The sequence below is a fragment of the Ursus americanus genome, chromosome 4 (genome assembly GCF_024610735.1).
Source record: "Ursus americanus isolate L20-20 chromosome 4, mUrsAme1.1.p, whole genome shotgun sequence".
NCBI lineage: Eukaryota > Metazoa > Chordata > Mammalia > Carnivora > Ursidae > Ursus > Ursus americanus.
Genome location: NC_142130.1, coordinates 91,292,141 through 91,310,531, shown reverse-complemented (window position 1 = coordinate 91,310,531; position 18,391 = coordinate 91,292,141). Strand labels below are relative to the sequence as shown.

At 44.8% G+C, this 18,391-nt stretch overlaps 1 protein-coding gene across 7 annotated transcripts in view; it reads left to right on the top strand.

The window, feature by feature from the left end:
• HLCS (holocarboxylase synthetase) overlaps positions 1-18,391 on the top strand; it is a 208,848-nt gene that overhangs the window by 184,547 nt on the left and 5,910 nt on the right. For all 7 annotated transcript variants that reach the window (XR_015724268.1, XM_045813556.2, XM_045813558.2 and 4 more), the window contains 3 exons: positions 13,596-13,663; positions 15,111-15,271; positions 16,687-16,801. Coding sequence is in view for 6 of the 7 variants with exons in the window: in XM_045813556.2 (XP_045669512.1) it covers positions 13,596-13,663; positions 15,111-15,271; positions 16,687-16,801 (344 nt within the window). In the remaining variant the exon portion in view is untranslated. The remainder of the gene's footprint in view (positions 1-13,595; positions 13,664-15,110; positions 15,272-16,686; positions 16,802-18,391) is intronic.

Genomic DNA, 18,391 nt, shown 5'->3' with positions numbered 1-18,391 from the left:
GGCATTTCATAAAATTCGACAGCCTATCTTAATAACTACGTTCCCCAAATAAGAGAATTAATGAGTATTTTCTTAATATGATTATATATGTGTGTGTGAATACTAAAGATAGTGTCTCAGTTAGTGGAGGAACCCTAAAAAGTAAGGGTTCCACTAAGGACAGAAACAAGGCAAGGATACTCAGTATCTCTACTTCTACTTAACATTGCACTGACGGTATTAGCCAATCCAAATAGAGGCATAATTGAAAAGAGAGAGAAACTGTCTCCATTTGCAGATGTTACGATAGTATGCCTAGAAAACATTAGAGAATCATTGATTCTCTAATTCAAACAATAAAAGAATTCAATGAGGGAGCAAGATATAAAATTAATGTGCAGGAATCTATAGTCTTTGTATTTACAAACAATAACCAGCAAAAGATATTATGGTATGCCATCACAATAGCAAGAGATAAGATAAAATACCTAATGAATGAACTTAACAAAAAAAAATGTATAAAATTTACATGCGATGATTTTGAAACATGTCTGAAATCCACAAAAGTAACCTGGAAAAAATGTAAGATGTTGCCTGCTGGTAGATAGGACAGTTTGACATCACCAAAATATCGGTTCTCCCCAAGTTAATTTATAAATTTAATACACTTATACCAAAAATACCATTTTTTAACCATGAAGCTAGACAAGTAGATGCTAACATTTGTTTCGAAAAGTAAATATGCAATAATAGTCAGGAAAACAATGAAAATGAAAAGCCATGAGGTGTTACTAGCCTTACTGGATTTTAAAACACACTGTAAAGCCTCTATAATTAAAACAACATGATATTGGCATGTGAATAAATGGAAAGACCAGCAGAATGGAATAGAAAGTCCAGAAATAGACCCAAGTGCATAGAGAAATGTAGTGTATAATACAGGTGGCATCTCAAATTCTTAGGCCAAAGGTAGACTTTCTAACAAATGATCCTGGGTCAATTTGATAGATATTTGGGGGAAAAAAGATAAAATCAGACCCATCCCTTTCATTAGACATAAAAATAAACCCCAAATGGATCAGGGATTTAAATTTTAAGTGAAATCCCATAAGTATCAGAAACAAGTGGATGAGTTCCTATGGAGCTTGGGTGTAGAGAAAGGCTCTCAGGGCACAAAAAACAAGAGGCAGTAAAAGGTTGATACAGTTGACTACACAAATATAAAAAATCAAACATTTTTGCATGATAAAAAACAGCATAAACAAAATCAGAAGACAACAAACTGGTAGAAAATATTGGCAAGATATCACAGATAAAGCACTACCTTTCCCTGATAGATAATGCACTGTTAAAAATAGGCAAAAGACATGAACAGGTAATTCACACATACTATATATGTAAATGGCTCTTAAACACAGGAAAAGCTCACAGGTAAGAGAAATGCAAATTACAACTACACTGAACGCCAGCTTACATGGCAAAAACCGAAAACGTGACATCACGCCGTACTGGTGAGGCAGTGGGGGCACAGGTGTGCCATCTGTGGCTGGTTCATTCGTGATGCAGGGGACTCTGGCAGCATCTAGCAAAGCTACACACACATTTTCCTTCTGACCTGGCATCCCACTCCTAGGAACTTACCCGAAGGTCCACTCCAACAACACAAAAATACGTGAGAACAAAGGTATTCATTCTACTGTCTTCTGGAGACAACCTAAATGCCGATCTATAAGATGGTAGTTGAATAACCCGTGCTACGTCCACACAGTGGGACACTCCTCAACTTTAGAAGAGAATGAAGAAGAGCTTTAAGAACTTACAAAGACTGTTTCCAGGTTATACTGAGTAAAAAAAAAAAAAAAAACCACAAAAGACAAAGGAGTAGCTGCAAAATGGTAACTTTCTGCAAGGGAGAAAAGGAAATAATATGCACATATCTGTTCGTTTGCGTAGAAGGAAACACGGGAAGAATAAACCAGAAACTAGTGACATTAGTTGAATTGTTAGTTACAGAAAGGAGTAGGAGGGAGAGATCTGGGCAGATGAGGTGAGTCAGGGAGCATGACACTTCTCAGTATTCCTTTCTTTATAGTTCTGATTCTTGGAACCAAGAGTAAGAAAGAAGCAAGAAATTACAATAGGAAAGAAACAAGGATTGGAGGAGGGACCCTATAATGGGACACAGAAGTACAATTAAGCCTAACTTTATTTTAGATGAATAACATAACCACACTAAAGTGAAAGACACAAAGAACAAGCCCAAGGAACTTTTTTTTTTTTTAAGATTTTATTTATTTATGTGACAGAGAGACAGCCAGCAAGAGAGGGAACACAGCAGGGGAGTGGGAGAGGAGAAGCAGGCTCCCAGCGAAGGAGCCCGATGTGGGGCTCGATCCCGGAATGAGCCGAAGGCAGACGCTTAACAACTGCGCTACCCAGGCGCCCAAGCCCAATGAACTTTTAAACACAATATGTGACTATGTACCCTCAGGCTAAAGACAGAAAAGAACTGTAGATGAATACTGAAAGCTAGTTAGTTTGTTTTTCACAGTAGCATGGGTAGGCAATTCTGAAACCACTTTCTGTGTATTACAGTATTGAGCAAATAAGTAAATATATCTGAGATAACGGGAGCCAGATTTCTCATTATTGGAGAAGGAAGTTACAAATATAGAAAGGGGGAGAATAGAATGGACCCTGTGGTGTTGAATTGGAATTGGAGTTTTCAGTGGACTTCAGTGGTTTTTAAGATAAATGGGTGGATGGATGGATGGATGGATGGATGGATGGATGGATGGATGGATGGATGGGATGGGGAGAGGAGGGTACGGAGGGAGGGAGGGAGGAAGGAAGGAACGAAGGAACGAAGGAAGAAAGAAGGAAACACACTTTTTTGCTATTTCCTAGTACCCAGATCTGTTTTATGTCATTTCTTGCAGGGCACCTGGGTGGCTCAGTCAGTTAAGCATCTGACTCCTGATTTCAGCTCAGGTCATCTCAGGTCATGATCTCAGGGTCATGGGATCAAGCCCCACTTGGGCCCTGCATTCAATGTGGAGTCTGCTTGAGATTCTCGCTCTCCCTCTGCCCTTCCCCTCCTCTCTCTCTCTCAAATAAATGGATGAATGAATGTCATTTTTTGCTAAAAGGAACCAGAGCTCCGGGGAAAAAAGGATTGATTCCAGGACTGGGACCGAGAAATTTGAAAGTGAGTCTGGAACCTCTTTTTATGCCAGAAAGTAAGAAAGATGACAGGGACATGTCAGTAGGACACAGGAACCTGCCCAAAGAGCTTCCACTTGCCAAATCTGGGGTAATTTGAGCATCAAAATAAATAATGACAGGAAAATGTGTAGTCTGTTAAATCAAATATGCATCCATTCTGACAGAAATAAACAAAGAGGCAGCCCACAGAATGGGAGAAGCTATTTACAAATGACACTACAGATAAAGGGCTGATATCCAAGATCTATAAAGAACTTCTCAAACTCGATACCCAAAAAACAAATGATCAAGTCAAAAAATGGGCAGAAGATATGAACAGACACTTCTCCAAAGAAGATATATGAATGGCTAACAGACAATGTCCACAATAGCCAAACTGTGGAAGGAGCTGAGATGCCCTTCAACAGATGAATGGATAAAGAAGATATGGTCCATGTATACAATGGAATATTACTCAGCCATCAGAAAGGATGAATACCTACCATTTGCATTGACATGGACGGGACTGGAGGAGATTGTGCTAAGTGAAATAAGTCAAGCAGAGAAAGACAATTATCATATGGTTTCACTTATATGTGGAACATAAGGAATAGCATGGAGAACATTAGTAGAAAGAAGGGGAAAATGAAAGGAGGGAGATCAGAGGGGGAGACAAACCATGAGAGACTCTGGACTCGGGGAAACAAACTGAGGGCTTCACAGGGGAGGGGGTGGGGGATTGGGATAGGCCGGTGATGGGTAGTAAGGAGGGCACGTATTGCATGGAGCGCTGGGTGTTATACGCAAACAATGAATCATGGAACACTACATCAGAAACTAATGTACTGTATGGTGACTAACATAATAAAATTTTTTAGAAAAGAAAGAAAGAGTTAAGTGAAGGAGAAGCAAAAGCTCTTCCTTATAGTAGCATCCCATCAAGTAAATACAGAAGAAAGAATGAATCAAAATCATTATTTGGTAACTATCAAATAAACAATCTATTCCAACAAGATTCATCCCCAGATGCTAAAACTAGTAGATGACATGTTATGAGAAACATGATATTTATCTCTCCACAAGTACTTACTAATTACAATGGGAAAACAGTAACTTTGCAGTGGAAAACTTGGCACACAGCACCTTAACCAAGTGGATCAGCATTGACTCACCAACACCGGGACCAGGCAACTCCGTGTGCCTCCCGATGTGTTACACCAAGAAGGATACGCCTCAGTAAGAACTTCGTTCTTGCCCAAAATGCTGGCCTGAGTCTCATCATGAAGAGATTTCAGGTCATCGAAATCAAGAGGCATTTTACAAAACAACCGTAATATCTAACACTCTTCAGAAAATGTCTAGATCATGAAAGACAAAGACTAAAGAATTGTAGCTGATTAAAGGAGATGACATCTAACTGCACCGAATGATCTGGATTCAATCCTAAACCAGAAAGAAGGCTGTGCTTTACTGCCAAGGGCATTGTTAGGGCAGTGGGTGGAATCTGAATACATTCTGTAGATGAGATCAGGAGTTGGCAAACGGTGGTCCTCGGGCCAGATCTGGCCTGCTGCCAGTCCTTGTACCACTTACGAGCTCAGAGTGGTTTTTACATTTTTAAATTATAGAGAACAAAATGAAAAGAATAAAATCTCTATGACATTCTGGAAAAGGCAGAACTGCAGAGACAATGAAACCATCAGGGGTTGGGAGGAGGAAAGAGGGGATGAATAGGTGGGGTGCAGGAAACTATTCTAGGTGGCATTATACATTTGTCCAAACCTGTAAAGCTATGAGGTGCAAAGACTGAACCTTAATATTAAACCATGGCCCTTCGTTAATAATAATAATGTATCAGTATTGGTTCGTCAGTTGTAACAAACATACTGTACTAAGACAAGGTGTTAATAATAAGGAAGCGAGGTGGGGGGTAAGGGTGTCTCTGGGAACTCTATATGTTCTGTAAACCTACAGCCACTCAAAAAATAAAGTCTATTATGGGGCGCCTGGATGGCTCAGACCATGAAGTGTCCGACTCTTGATCTCAGCTCAGGTCTTGATCTCAGCATTGCGAGTTCAAGCCCTGCATTGGGTTCCACGCTGGGTATGGAGCCTACTTAAAAAAAAAAATTAAAAATGAAGTCTATTAATTTTTTTAAATACTATATTGTGACGTATGAACAGTATATGAAATTTAAATTTCTGTGTCTATAAAGTTTTGTTGAAACATAGCCACACTTACTTATTCACATGCTGTCCACGGCTGCTTTCCGTGCCCGGATCGCAGGTTCGAACAGTTGAGACAGCAACCCAGTGGCTCGCAAAGATTTAACTGTTTACTGTCTGCCTTTTCACAGAAGTTTGCTGACCCCCAGATCAGATAATAGTGTTGAATCACAATATGAAGTTCCCGATTTTGATCTTTGTACTCTGATTACGTAAAATAAGCCCTTGATTTTTAGGAAACATACACTGACATATAGAGGGATAAAGAGATGTGATGGTTGCAGCTCTCAGCTCAGGGAAGAAGAATTAGGGACGCACAGACAGACAAATGGAGCAACCTATGCAGTAAGGAGTTAACATCTGGGAAATCTGGGTGCTGAGGGAAAGTCCTGTAGGAATTCCTCATACGATCCTTGCAGCTTTTCTGTAAGTCTGATATTATTTCAAAGAAAAAGGTTAAAAACAAAAGCAAAATAGTGTGAGCCTGAGAACCAACCAGAACTTGATCCGAGTTGCTGATTTTCTGGCTCTGTGGCTTTATAGAAATGGTTTCGCTTTTCCAAGACTGTGTCCTCCTCTGATTTGTGAAGCTCAGATGAGATAATGCATGTGAAGTGCCACACGTCTCGCAAAAAATCGGCATCAGTTCGGGGTGACCAAGCTGAAAGTCTACCCAGGGCTTGCAGGAAAACGGTTCCCAGGTGTCTGCTCGCCGTGTGGTCAAAATGCATCAGCATCTGTCTCCTAACTGGCAGTCGCGTCTCCCAGCAGAAGGCCCTCTGTTGGGGTAGATGACTCGCGGTAATGGCTGTGGACACGCTCCGTGGGGAGCCCCTCCACATCCAGCTGCAGATGATGGACTCTGATTGGCCTGAGCGGTGGGTTGAGATGATCCTGGTGACTCTTAGCGGAGGGCTTAGCACATGGTCTGAGTTCCTGTGTGTGGTAGTACAGCGAGGGCGCGAGTCCGGAAGGTGAGGGTCTGGGGTCAGGACCGCTGTTGGACACGGTCACAGATGTAGCTGTGGGTGCCATGACAGTCTCCAGCGACACAAGCCTACTTGTCTGCGAATTCTGTAACTGCGTGTCTAAGGTAGAAAGAGGTGATGCTTAGATATCTATTATTTATGGTACAGTGTTAGGGATAAGCAATAGTGGCTTGTGCTCAGCTTGATTGAATAATACAGAACCAACAGCAGTAAATGCTCGGTCTACTAGACAGGTGCCTCATTCTGAAAGCTGAATCCATGGGACTCCTTCCCTGTGAACAATGGAATGATCTTAGTAGTAGTGTAGGTGCGATCATGATGTTGGAGATGGGGAACAGTAGCTGAAAACCCAGGAGTGGTTGGTATGCTAGGAGATAACGGGAATTAAACAGCATCTCCAGCAGAGGGTCTGACCCACCGGCATCCTGCAGCAGACAGGTGGGGCCTCTGCTTCTGGGGAGTCCTGGAGGGGGTTCGTGATGGTGGTGTTCTTGAGCAGTCCAAATTCCTCTCTCGCCTACAGTTCAAGTACGCATCCTGTTGTACACCGAAAGAGAGGAAAACGGATATGATGTGAAGTTTACTTATTTACAATATTCCAAGGGTGGACTGATAACAGGTTGTTACAGCTTTAAATGTCAAACCTGGAAGATAATGGAAGAATATATTAATAAAACTGCTGTATTAGTGCCTGTGTGCATCAGTGAACAAAATTATTTGCAAGTAATAACCTAAAGAAAGTCTTTAGGTCTTTAAAAGGTCAACCAAATAGGGGCACCTGGGTGGCTCAGTCGGTGAAGCGTCTGCCTTTGGCTCAGGTCATGATCCCAGGGTCTTGGGATCGAGCCCCGTGTCAGGCTCCCTGCTTAGTGGGGAGCCTGCTTCTCCCTCTCCCTCTGCTGCTCCCCCAACTCATGCTCTCTCTCTCTCAAATAAATTTTTAAAACCCAAATAAATAAATAAAATTCAGCCAAATAGCTGGTTCAGCCAATGGTTTATAGCTTTGCAAAGTGGGTTCAGAGACCTGAGAACTGAAAGGGAATATTTTCCATCCCCAATTACTAGTGTCAGTCTAAATGCTTTGTAGCCCCATGTGCAGATGTTAGCGCACATGCAGATAAGAATGGGAGAGACGGGGGGAGACGTACAGAGGAGAGGCATTATCTCTAGAAATTTTGAAGAGTCCTAAAACACGCACACGTTCCACTGCTCCTCCCTCTCCCTGGCCACCCTCTTTATCCCCCAGAGGGGGTCTCGGGAGTCTTCTGACAACAAGAAGTTCTAGGATCCACACAACAAAGAGAAAGCTCTGCATTTAAGCCTCCACCTGGTGTCAACCCCCCGCATGTACTCAGTCGCCTTCTTACGGACGCCCGAACGAGTGTCTGTTTCCCAGGTGACTGGAGAGATTTAGAGAGATGGAGCCCCTTTCTCGATGTGAGTTCTGCCAACACTGGGATTTGAATTAGAATCTTGATCCGATTCCCTGTCTGACTCTCTGCTCTGCTGGGGTATTTCCCAAGTTGCTGGGGAACCTTTCCTGCCAGGAGCAATAGCCACCCCACCCCCCCGCCGCCCCCGGGTCCCTGGGTGGCACCGTGCACCCTTGGGACTGAACGTCAGCTTTGCACCCTGTTCAGAAGTCACCGGTGCGTCGCGGAGCCCTCCACACTCCTTGCTCCGGTTCTCGTGGTGTCCTTACAAAAACCGCTATGCGTTTTTTCTAAAAACAATGCCGTGCGTTCTTACACTGAAGGCAGCTTTAAAAAAAAAAAAAATCGATTGCACTGATAGACTCAGATTTTTTAAAAACTAAATTATCTTGATATTTTAGCTTTTTAACTCTAAGCAAAGAACTGCGTGAATATGATGGTTGGCGTTTGCTACGTAAGATATTGTTTTAAAAGTTTCTGACCTGAAGTCTAGCGCTGTTTCCTTTGAACTACGTCGATGTCAACGGGGTTACGAATAGCGGGAATTTATCTTCCAGTAAAGTTTTTTAAAAATCAGAAATAGTGACTTATAAACGTCTGACTTCCTGAGTCCTCGTCCTTCTGCCTCATCCCTACGCCCTTAATTGGGTTCTTTTTCACATATAGAAAGCATGGGGGGTGGTGGGTGCTGTCCGAGAATGTGTCTTTCTGAACGCTAAGAATAAAGGAGACGTCGGAACTGAAACTATAGGGGAGAAAGACATCAAAGAAAAGGCGCAGCTAATGCATCAAGAACCCACGTTGATGGGGCTCCTCCGCTCCCCGAGCCTGCAGCCACATGCACGCCGTCTCCCCAGCCCAGGGGCCATCTGTGCAGCGACAGTAAGCAGACTCAGCCCGTCACCATTGCACAGGGCACGTGCTCCCCAGGGAAGAGCTAGGGACAGGCACCACCAAACGTGCACTGTGTGCATCACGGGGGGGATCCGGACGGCGAGCCTGGCAAAAACTTAGCCTTGTCTTGCAAAAACACCAGCTCTCCAAAGAGACGAGCTCGTTCAACCAGTGGGCTGGCGGGTGCATGCTTAACCTACTTAAAGCAAAGCTGAGTTTTAATACATCTTCTTTCAAATAGCCTTTTTTCCTGGTGATGAAATGAATGCATCCGAAGTGTAGAAATACTGGAAAATTCAGAAAAGTAGAAAGAAGAAATAAAAGCCACTTGAGCTCTTGTCACCCAGAGACTACAGGGGACAACGTAAAGAAGGAATTTAAATCCCCACGTGTTGGTTCCACCTCCACCTTCTGGGAAGAACCGTCACTGTTGGTGTGTGTCCTGTATTCTTCTAGAAATGCACACAGGAATAAACAGCTTACATAAATGGGCCCAAACATGCTGTTTTCAAGCGTTCCGTCTTTATTGTCAGTGTGATAAGAATGTCCAGAACTGTATCTCTATGGCATGATTTTAATAGCTTCTCAGTAAGGAATGTCTCCAATCACCAGAAACCTGTTTTGTAAAATATATCTGTGTATTTGTTTAAAAGGGGAGGAAGTCTAGAAGAATATACACTTTAATGAGAAGAGGGACTTATTTTCTGCTTTGTACTTTTCTGTATTTTTTTTTCAATAATCATACTCTTCAAAATAACCAGAGCTAATATTGTGCTGTATTCATTTTTTTTTAAAGATTTTATTTATTTGAGAAAGAGCACAAGAGACCACGAGCAGGGGGAGAGGGAGAAGCAGGCTCCCCGCTGAGCAGGGAGCCCAACACGGGGCTTGATCCCAGGACCCTGGGATCATGAGATCATGACCTGAGCCAAAGGCAGATAGATGCCTAACTGAGCCACCCAGGCACCTCTTGTGCTGTATTTCTTAACAATTTTTAAAAGTATATTTTAAAACATCATTAGAATCATGCCGTGTGTAGGGGTTTTGCCTCCTGATTCAATCACCTGATGGCATCCAGTGGATTTTTTGCCTGTATCACAAACGGCTGCACGATAGTTGTTCATGTGACGATGCTATGATTTTTTTGTGTATTGTTTCCAATTTTTCACATTGTCAGGCTGTAATGAACAGTTGTGCCCCTGAATTATTTTGTTTCCCCGTCTGAATGCTCCTCAGGATGCATTCTTGGAAGGATGGTCACCAGGTCAGAAGGTGTAAAATTTTTAAAGCTCTGGTTGCATATGAACAGACTGGCTTTAAGAATTTCTACTCCTTTATACTATCAAATAAGCTTTTGCTCCTAATAAAATGGGTGCTGTAGATAACTCTTACTGTCTTCTTTAATTTTAAAGTGGATCTTTTAGTTCTTTTCTTAGAAATACTTATGAAGGGGTGGCTCAGTCGGTTAAGCGTCTGCCTTCAGCCCAGGTCATGATCCCAGAGTCCTGGGATCGAGCCCCATGTCGGGCTCTCTGCTCAGCGGGAGGCCTGCTTCTCCCTCTCCCACTCCCACTGCTTGTATTCTTGCTCTCTGTCAAATAAATAATTAAAATCTTTTTTTAAAAAGAGGAATATTCATGAAGAATTAATTACTGATATTATATCTAAGCATAAAGACTGGGCTTTTTTTTTTTTTTTGCCAGAATTTTTCAGAATAATTTTTAAGGGTAACCAATCATCTTAAAGAAAAGTTTTAAAATAAAGGAAAAAATGAGGTGCCTGGGTGGCGCAGTCGTTAAGTGTTTGGCTCAGAGCGTGATCCCGGCGTTATGGGATCGAGCCCCATGTCAGGCTCTTCCACTGGCAGCCTGCTTCTTCCTCTCCCACTCCCCCTGCTTGTGTTCCCTTTCTCGCTGGCTGTCTCTCTCTCTGTCAAATAAATAAATAAAACCTTTAAAAAAAAGTAAAATAAAGGAAAAAAGCATCCGAATTAGGCCTGATAAATAATAAATAAAGCCTAAATAAATCTCATTCCCTCCATTTTCTGTGGATTTTACATAGTTAGAATAAAAGTATGTGTAGTTTTTGTATATGGCTTTTTTTTATTTAGCAGAGTGTTGCAAACATTTCTTCCCACATACTCTTCACAACTACCATATTATCATTTTTAATTATTTGTGAATTATTCCGTTGACTTTGCCTACCACAATGTACTCAACATTCCCCTGTTGAACACTTAGGGTATTTCCACATTTTTACTTTTATAGCACTGTGGTGAATGTGGACTGTTTCCTAAGGTTTGAATCCCCAAGTGGATCGACTGGGTCTGAACTTAAATTGTTGTTCATTCCGAATTTTCACACAGGTTCCTACTGGCCTGTCTTCTAGCTGAGTCTTAATTCTTGAAGCTTTATTCCAACCACCTGGTGAAATTCAGGACGTTCCCGTTGGTAGGGCACCCACTTGGTGCTGTGATGTCCTCAGGAACCAAACGGGTCACATTTGCAAAGGGACCCTTCGGGGTCTGGATGTTTCAGACTCAGGAGCAGAGGAGAAAGACGGAGCACGTTTCCCTCAAGCCCCATTGGCAAACTGGAGGGAACGCACTGAGCTGCCAGCCACAGAAACCTCTCATTCCACAGCCTTCGAAAACGAGGAAAGAAAATCCACAGCGGCAGGGACCCGATCGTTATGGAACCCCCTCCTTTTTTTTTCTTTTTTCTGTTTCCTTTTGTGAGAATATCATCAGCTCGGGATGGAAAGGCATTTATGGTGTCTCCTTTCTGCTAAAGCAAACTCCAGCGACTTCATTTTCAGAAATGCAAAATTCGTGAAGTTCATAAATGCCTCTTTGTTGACCATGAGCCGTGTGGTTTGGCCCCCAGAGTTATCTCAGATAGCGCAAATAAATCTGGCGGCCTCTGCTTGTCTCCAACTGAGCATTACCTCCCTCCCCCGTTGTCCCCTCCTTGCAGAAATTTCCTCTTGGCCTTCAGCTGCACAAACTCTGTCTTCTCATCAATATGCCCTGTTAACTGTTGCCAAACCTCCAGCAGTTGAGTGCATATGTTCCCTTAATCATTTCTCTTTGTTCTAGAAGTCTGTGTTTGGTTTGTAAACCTCCCCCACCCCCTCGCCTAATTCCACCATCACCATCACTGGCTATAGACATGACTGTCTACAAGTTTATTTAAAGAACATCCTAGATGGCCTGCCATCGAGAGAGCTTTTGCAATCTGCTCCCAACGTGCTAAATCATCCCCTGCCCTCTCCCCTAGAAAAGTGTGTTAGCTGCCACCCGCAGCCCTCAGACCCCAGGTGAGGGGTTGCCGGAACTTTCTGGAAAGCATGAGGCTCCAAGAAGACAGTGTTACCTCCCCTCGTGGACAAAGATTCCTTCTCTGTTTTCCGCTGGTCCACCCCAAGAAAAGGACGCTTTATTCTTGGAGCCCAACAGTGTATAGGAACAGTCTCAATGGGTTATTCATGGTGTCCAAGAGAAATACTTCTGGAGCTGTGCTTCTTGTACGATGGAAGTGGGCTTGGCACGCGGATGGCGGGCGGCCTGCTCGCTGGGAATGCCCTATTGCCTGTCGGACCCACTGGCCCCCGCCCGACGTGGCCAGGTTCCTGTTAGCAAGTGAAGGGTTCTTCTGGGATGCTTGTGACCCGGGGCTGCACACACTAGTGCCCAGCTCTGCGGTGCACAGGGAGGCGCTGTGTTGTTGCTGTCTGCTTTCAAGTATGTTCCTTCTCTTACCCTTCGTAGAGTCCCACCCCCTGCCCAGAGCCCCGAGAGCAGCTGAAGAACTACTGGAGAGTGGTCTTTCTTCAGGGCCCTTGCTCCTTGGCACGGTGGGGGGGGGGGGTGCTGTGGAACCCTGGAAACTGTTATTGGAAGCGACCTACAAATACCATCTCTCCATCCTCCCTCCCCCGCCTCTTCCCTCCCCCAAAAGTATTTCAGAGAGTCCCCAGCAGCTGCACGGACAGTGGACCAACCTGATTTTTGCTCTGTTTAATAAATCCTACCATGAACCATGCCCACTCAGTACCTGGTCAGCAACTTCTGGAAATGCAGAGGAAAGCCTTCCTAACACGGAGTTAAAATATGTAGAGAGTAGCTGGGAGGAAATTCTCGGTGTGAGGGATTTTTTTCCGCCTTTCCTTTTCTGAAGGGGAAAAAAAAAAAAGGTGAATGTTGACTCATTTGGTGGAGATATAAGGCACTTTTCTACCTATCCCCAAAGGGAAGTTTGCGTTCTTTTCAATGAAACCATTTTAAAAGCAGAACTTAAGTCTAAAATGATCCAAGGTTCTCCGACTTCTCAGAAGGTGTAGATTTATTTACTATAGTTAAAACATAATTAGTTCTCAGGGGATAGTGTATCTTTTAAACGGCTTTATTGCCACCATATTGACTTTCTGAATAATCAGAAACTTCTGTTATGATTATGTTCTAGTGCTCGGACAGAAACACACCGTAAGTAGAAACAAATGTCAGGAACTGCTAGTTGCCACTCGGAGAAGGGACACCGCATCAGAGGGGGAAGAAAGCACTTCTCCATCGGATATTCCAAAGAAATAGAATTGAACAACGTCTTAAGTGAGCTAACAGCTCAGGCGGGCATCCATGCTTCCCCCACCCCAACCTTTTTTGATTCAGTGGTGTTTTCTTCATCTCTTCTCCTTCGTTACCACTACAGACGCTGGGAATGGGGTCAGTATCCCTCAAAACGCAGGAAATGGCCCTTTTTCTTCCCCCCACACCCCCGCAGATGAGGGCAAACTGGGTCCTCCTTTCGTCTGAGCCGTGGGCTGTGCTGTCATGTTCCTGTTCTGGCTGACCAGTCTTTCCCACCGTTTGCAGGTTGATGTTTGAGATCCCGCAGGAAATGGGGTTAATAGCCATCGCAGTCCGCCAAACGCAGGGCAAAGGTCAGTCATCTTTTGTTATCCTTTCTGTTGTTCTGTTTTCTAAAATCTATGACTCTTGTGGCCAGATTGCCCATTGATTGCGTGTGCTGGTCGCAGAGAAGACTTGCGTTAGGAGCGAGCGCTTGTTTTCACACCCCGAAAATGGAGAAAGACAGAGGGAAATTGATCAGAAGACTGAGTCTTGGTAGAATTAAAGCTTTTTCTCGAATGGAGATGGTTATTAATCACTGGACATTCGCTGGGGATGGTTTTAACATTCCGTCACCTACATCTTGTAAATTCTTTCTGACACATTCTAGGCATTGCAGTGTGTGAATCGTTACTGTGTTATAGAGACGTTTATTTGCCCGAAGGTTCTCTGGGAGGTGCCTTCTGGGTCCTTGTTGAGTGTCCCGTGGAGAGCCCTTTCATCTGCCAGCACGTACCCCAGCCGCACTGGAAATTCCGTGACCCATGGTCAGTGCCCCTTCACAGAGTGGCCACAGAGAAGCCAAGGGCTGCTCAGAGCTTCCACCACCTGCTGACCCTCGGAAACGGGAGCCTGCATCCTCCCAGAATCCGCTTGGGGTCCAACCGCAAGCAGACTCTGTGCTCAGTGGTCCTGCCGGAGGCACTTGGCCCCCGCCCCCGCCTGTGCCAGGCCAACCCAAACGTGCTTTTAACTCTCAGAGGCTCTTATGCCTTTCTCAGAAGGAGCAACGAAATAAGAAATCCACTGTTTTCCACTTCTTTCCTTTGAACACGTCTTTTGAACATAACTCAAAGAGAAAATTCATTTTATCCAAAGCTGGGGGGTGGGACTCAATACAGTGGTTAAAAAGAAAAGAACATTGAAGAACTTGGATTATACCTCTCATTTTGAGCATTTTATTTTCTTGACTTCTATTTTAGGAAAAATAACTCCGAGCGTTAATATCAGGGATTACTTTTTAAAGTCCACTTCCATTTTTTTCCTCCATATAACACTGAGATATAATTCACAGACCATATAGTTCCCTCAATTAAAGTATACAATTCTGGGGTTTTTAATGTATTCATAGGGTTGTGAGACCATCACCACAATATGGGTCACTTCTAAAATGTGACATCTGGGACCTCTCCTGAACCAGGACAGACCTGGCCCGGTTTCCCCACTGTCTCTGTCTTTGCCTGCATTACCAGATGGTGACAATTAAGCTGACAGTCGTGTTCAGACACTGTAGGACGTGGAATCATCAAAGCACAAATGATCTGCTCACTGAGGCAGAACACTCTGCTACTTACCAGAAACTCGTTCGCAGCACAGCGTCAGACTTTAAAACGCTTCTCTGTTCTTGAGTTAACCCCAGAACCCCCAAGCGCCTTCGTCAGCGCGGGTTGATCGTAAGTGTGGCTCTGAGTCCTGGGCCCATTTTCGGGCACCGTGTGCATCCATCCGACTGTTTCCTGACGGGCCTGTGTGTTCCAGGGCGAGGAGCGAATGCTTGGCTGAGCCCCATGGGATGCGCTCTGTTCACCCTGCTCATTTCCATCCCACTGAGATCCCAGCTGGGACAGAGGATCCCCTTCGTCCAGCATCTGATGTCCCTGGCCGTGGTGGAGGCGGTGAGGTCCATCCCTGAGTACCAGGTATGTGCGTACCGCTCACCCTGCAAGCCCCGCCCCGCGTGCAGATCTCAGTGGGGGTCGGTGCGTGCATGTGTCCGAGGGACCGCTGCGCGTGGAGTGGCTGGCTGCTGTTGGCGAAGCTGGTGGCAGAGCGCTCCTGGTGTCTAAAAAGCACCGCCAGCTCTTAGCGTGGCTCCAGGCTCGCCGGGGTGGGTTTATTTCCCAGAATTCCCTTTCTGTGCTGCTGTCGGATTGCTCAGGCATCTTAGGGCAAGCCTCTGGGGTTTTTTTTTCCCTTTAACTGAGGCACAATGGACTGATGTACCACTGCTGTGTCTTCTGGTGAAAAGTCTTAGTGGATGGACCTCAACAACCCTCTCATTCCTGGTCTACATTTAGCACGGAGCTCCCCTCCTGTGGCTGCCCAGCTTCAACGGGGGGATGGGGGGGTGGGGGGTGGGTCTGCTCCCCGCTGTAGGGACAGAGGTGCCTGCTTCATCATTACCATCAGTGTCAGTTAGTAAGGAGACAAGGAAGAGGGCGATTAATGCAGTTTTCCTGGATGAATTTCATGTGAATATAAAAAGGGGGTTCCTCCCCAGCCTCCCTCCCACCTACAGTTCTTGCGTCAGGCTGAACACAATTATAGTATTAATTCCTGAGTGAGAGGCTAAGATCATGCCTTTCAAACGGGCCTGTCCTCGTGTTTAACAGGACAAGGGTCCTCCCCTCCGACGTGGTCATGTCCTTATGGTCACCGTGTGTAGGACTGGGGTATGTGTTTCCCCAGTCACGTGGAGTCCCGGGCACGCACGCTGAACTGTGATGTTTATTACCAGCGTTCAGCATCCTTGCTCTCTGTATCCGAAGGGCCTGGGCTCGTCAGGCCATCACACACCTTCGCAGGTCAGCCCGCAGCCCCTGCGCTAGACATTTTGCCTCATAGGAGGCAGCTGAGAAGATAAAGTTCTGTTGTGGGGTGAAATATTTTTAACCCTAGCAGTAGGTTCATTAGTCTTAGGAAAATAATTTAAAATTTAAAATTTATGTCGGGACTCCTGAGTGGCTCAGTCTGTGAAGTGTCTGCCTTCGGCTCAGGTCATGATCCCAGGGTCCTGGGATCGAGTTCCGCATCGGGCTCCCTGCTGGGCAGGGAGTCTGCTTCTCCCTCTCCCTCTGCTTGCCGCTCCCCCTGCTTGTGCTCGCTCTCTCTCTGACAAATAAAGTCTTTTTTAAAAATTTAAAATTTAGGGGCGCCTGGGTGGCACAGAGGTTAAGCGTCTGCCTTCGGCTCAGGGCGTGATCCCGGCGATCTGGGATCGAGCCCCACATCAGGCTTTTCTGAGTATCCCGCTCATCTTCCTTTGAGCTGGACGACCTCTCCCGGCCCCTTTGTGTCCCGCGATTGCTTGACTAACGTGCAGGTTTTCCTTTAGGATATCAACCTACGAGTGAAGTGGCCCAACGATATTTATTACAGTGACCTCATGAAGCTTGGTGGAGTTCTGGTTAACTCGACACTTTTGGGAGAAACATTTTATATACTCATCGGTGAGTTGTGAAAGTCTTTCCTCCACATTTTTAGATGAATAAAAACAAAAATAAAAATGGTTTCTACATGGCTACCTTGAGGGGAGTGGATTATCATATGGGATTACTTTTTCTTTGAGCCTTGAGTTACAGAGCACAATATGTATGCAAAACAGGCCGGATTGGTTGAAAGCCTCTCCAGAGGTTCAGCGTTCCTGTCTATGGCCATGGAAACCGCCAGATCGGTACCACATCAGACAGGTTTTTTGTTGCACCTCTCCACACGCCGGCTTCTTGTTGAATTAGAAATGGTGAAAATAAACATTTAACATGCCATTTTGCCATTTTGTGATAAGAAAAAAAAGTTAATCTCAAAGATGAGTCTCCTGGTGGTCTTGCATTCTTAATTGGACCTTCCCAGGCCTGGGAAAAGTTGCGTGGTTTTTGGTTTTTGTTTTTTTGTTTTTGTGGGGTTTTTTGACCTTCAGAAGAAGCTCCAGGCTGGTCAAGGTAGGGTGCAGAATCCCATTTCCCCTCAGCACATCCATAGCAGGCAAGGAGACAGATTCAGAAAGCGTTTCAGAAGTTCTTAGGCTCTGCTCATCCGAGGATCAGCTCCTCCCTGATGTCCAGGAGAACTTAGTGTTCAGAAATGAGGAATGGGCAGAAAACGTGTGATGATGTGTCTGAAATCCCAGCCAAAAAGTGCAAAGCTTAAGTTTCCAGCTCTGTCACCAACTGGCAATATTATTCTGAACCAACTGCTTCCCAGCCTCCAAGCTCTGCTTCCCAGCCTCCAAGCTCTGCTTCCCATTTTTAAATGTGTCCACTAGACTAGATGCAGATATTCCGAAGTCAGGCCCCGAGATATCGAGGAGGTCCAGGCATGGCTTCTGTCAGTGTGGGGGAAAGGAAACATGTTCCTGTAGGGAGAATTCATGGCTTTTATTAAATTCTTAAGGCCCCAGGAGGTGATGGGGGAAAGGGGGTGTCTTTGGGGAAAGAATCAGGGTCCCCAACAGGGGTGCTCTCTGGTCCTTGCAAAGACGTAGCCTGAGTTGGCAGTGGTCAGTGCTGCTCTGTTCCCCAGGACTTTGAATTTTCTGAATATAGGGGAGATTTTTCAACACCATATGCACTTGATTGAATACTTACGCTCCGTACTGTGTGTGTTGTCGGAGGAACAAACGAACAGTTGTTGATTCTCCCCTGTTGCTGTAGTTACTTGTTTTTTTTTCCAGATGTAATTTACATTGCTTTGTATTTTAATAGCCAATATATTAAAAAAAAAAATCTGAGGCCTATCAATCCTTCCCTTCACACTGAAAATGGCTCAGAACGTTTACCAAAGAATACTGTTATTGTAAATGTCATCTTTCTATCTGAGGCGAGTATTTGGGGAATTTTTTTCTCAGAGGCACTGAAAACAAGAGCGTCTCACTGCTTAGTTCTTGCAGTATTTCACTCCTTATTGAAGACCTCTTTGAGGTTGATTCAGGGCCCTGTTGAAAACTGAGGTTTGGCTTCTTGAAGACTCTAACTCTCCCAGAGAGGATGATGGTATTAAGTAACAGCAGAGACAAGCCTGCTCAAACCCCATTGCTGGTCACT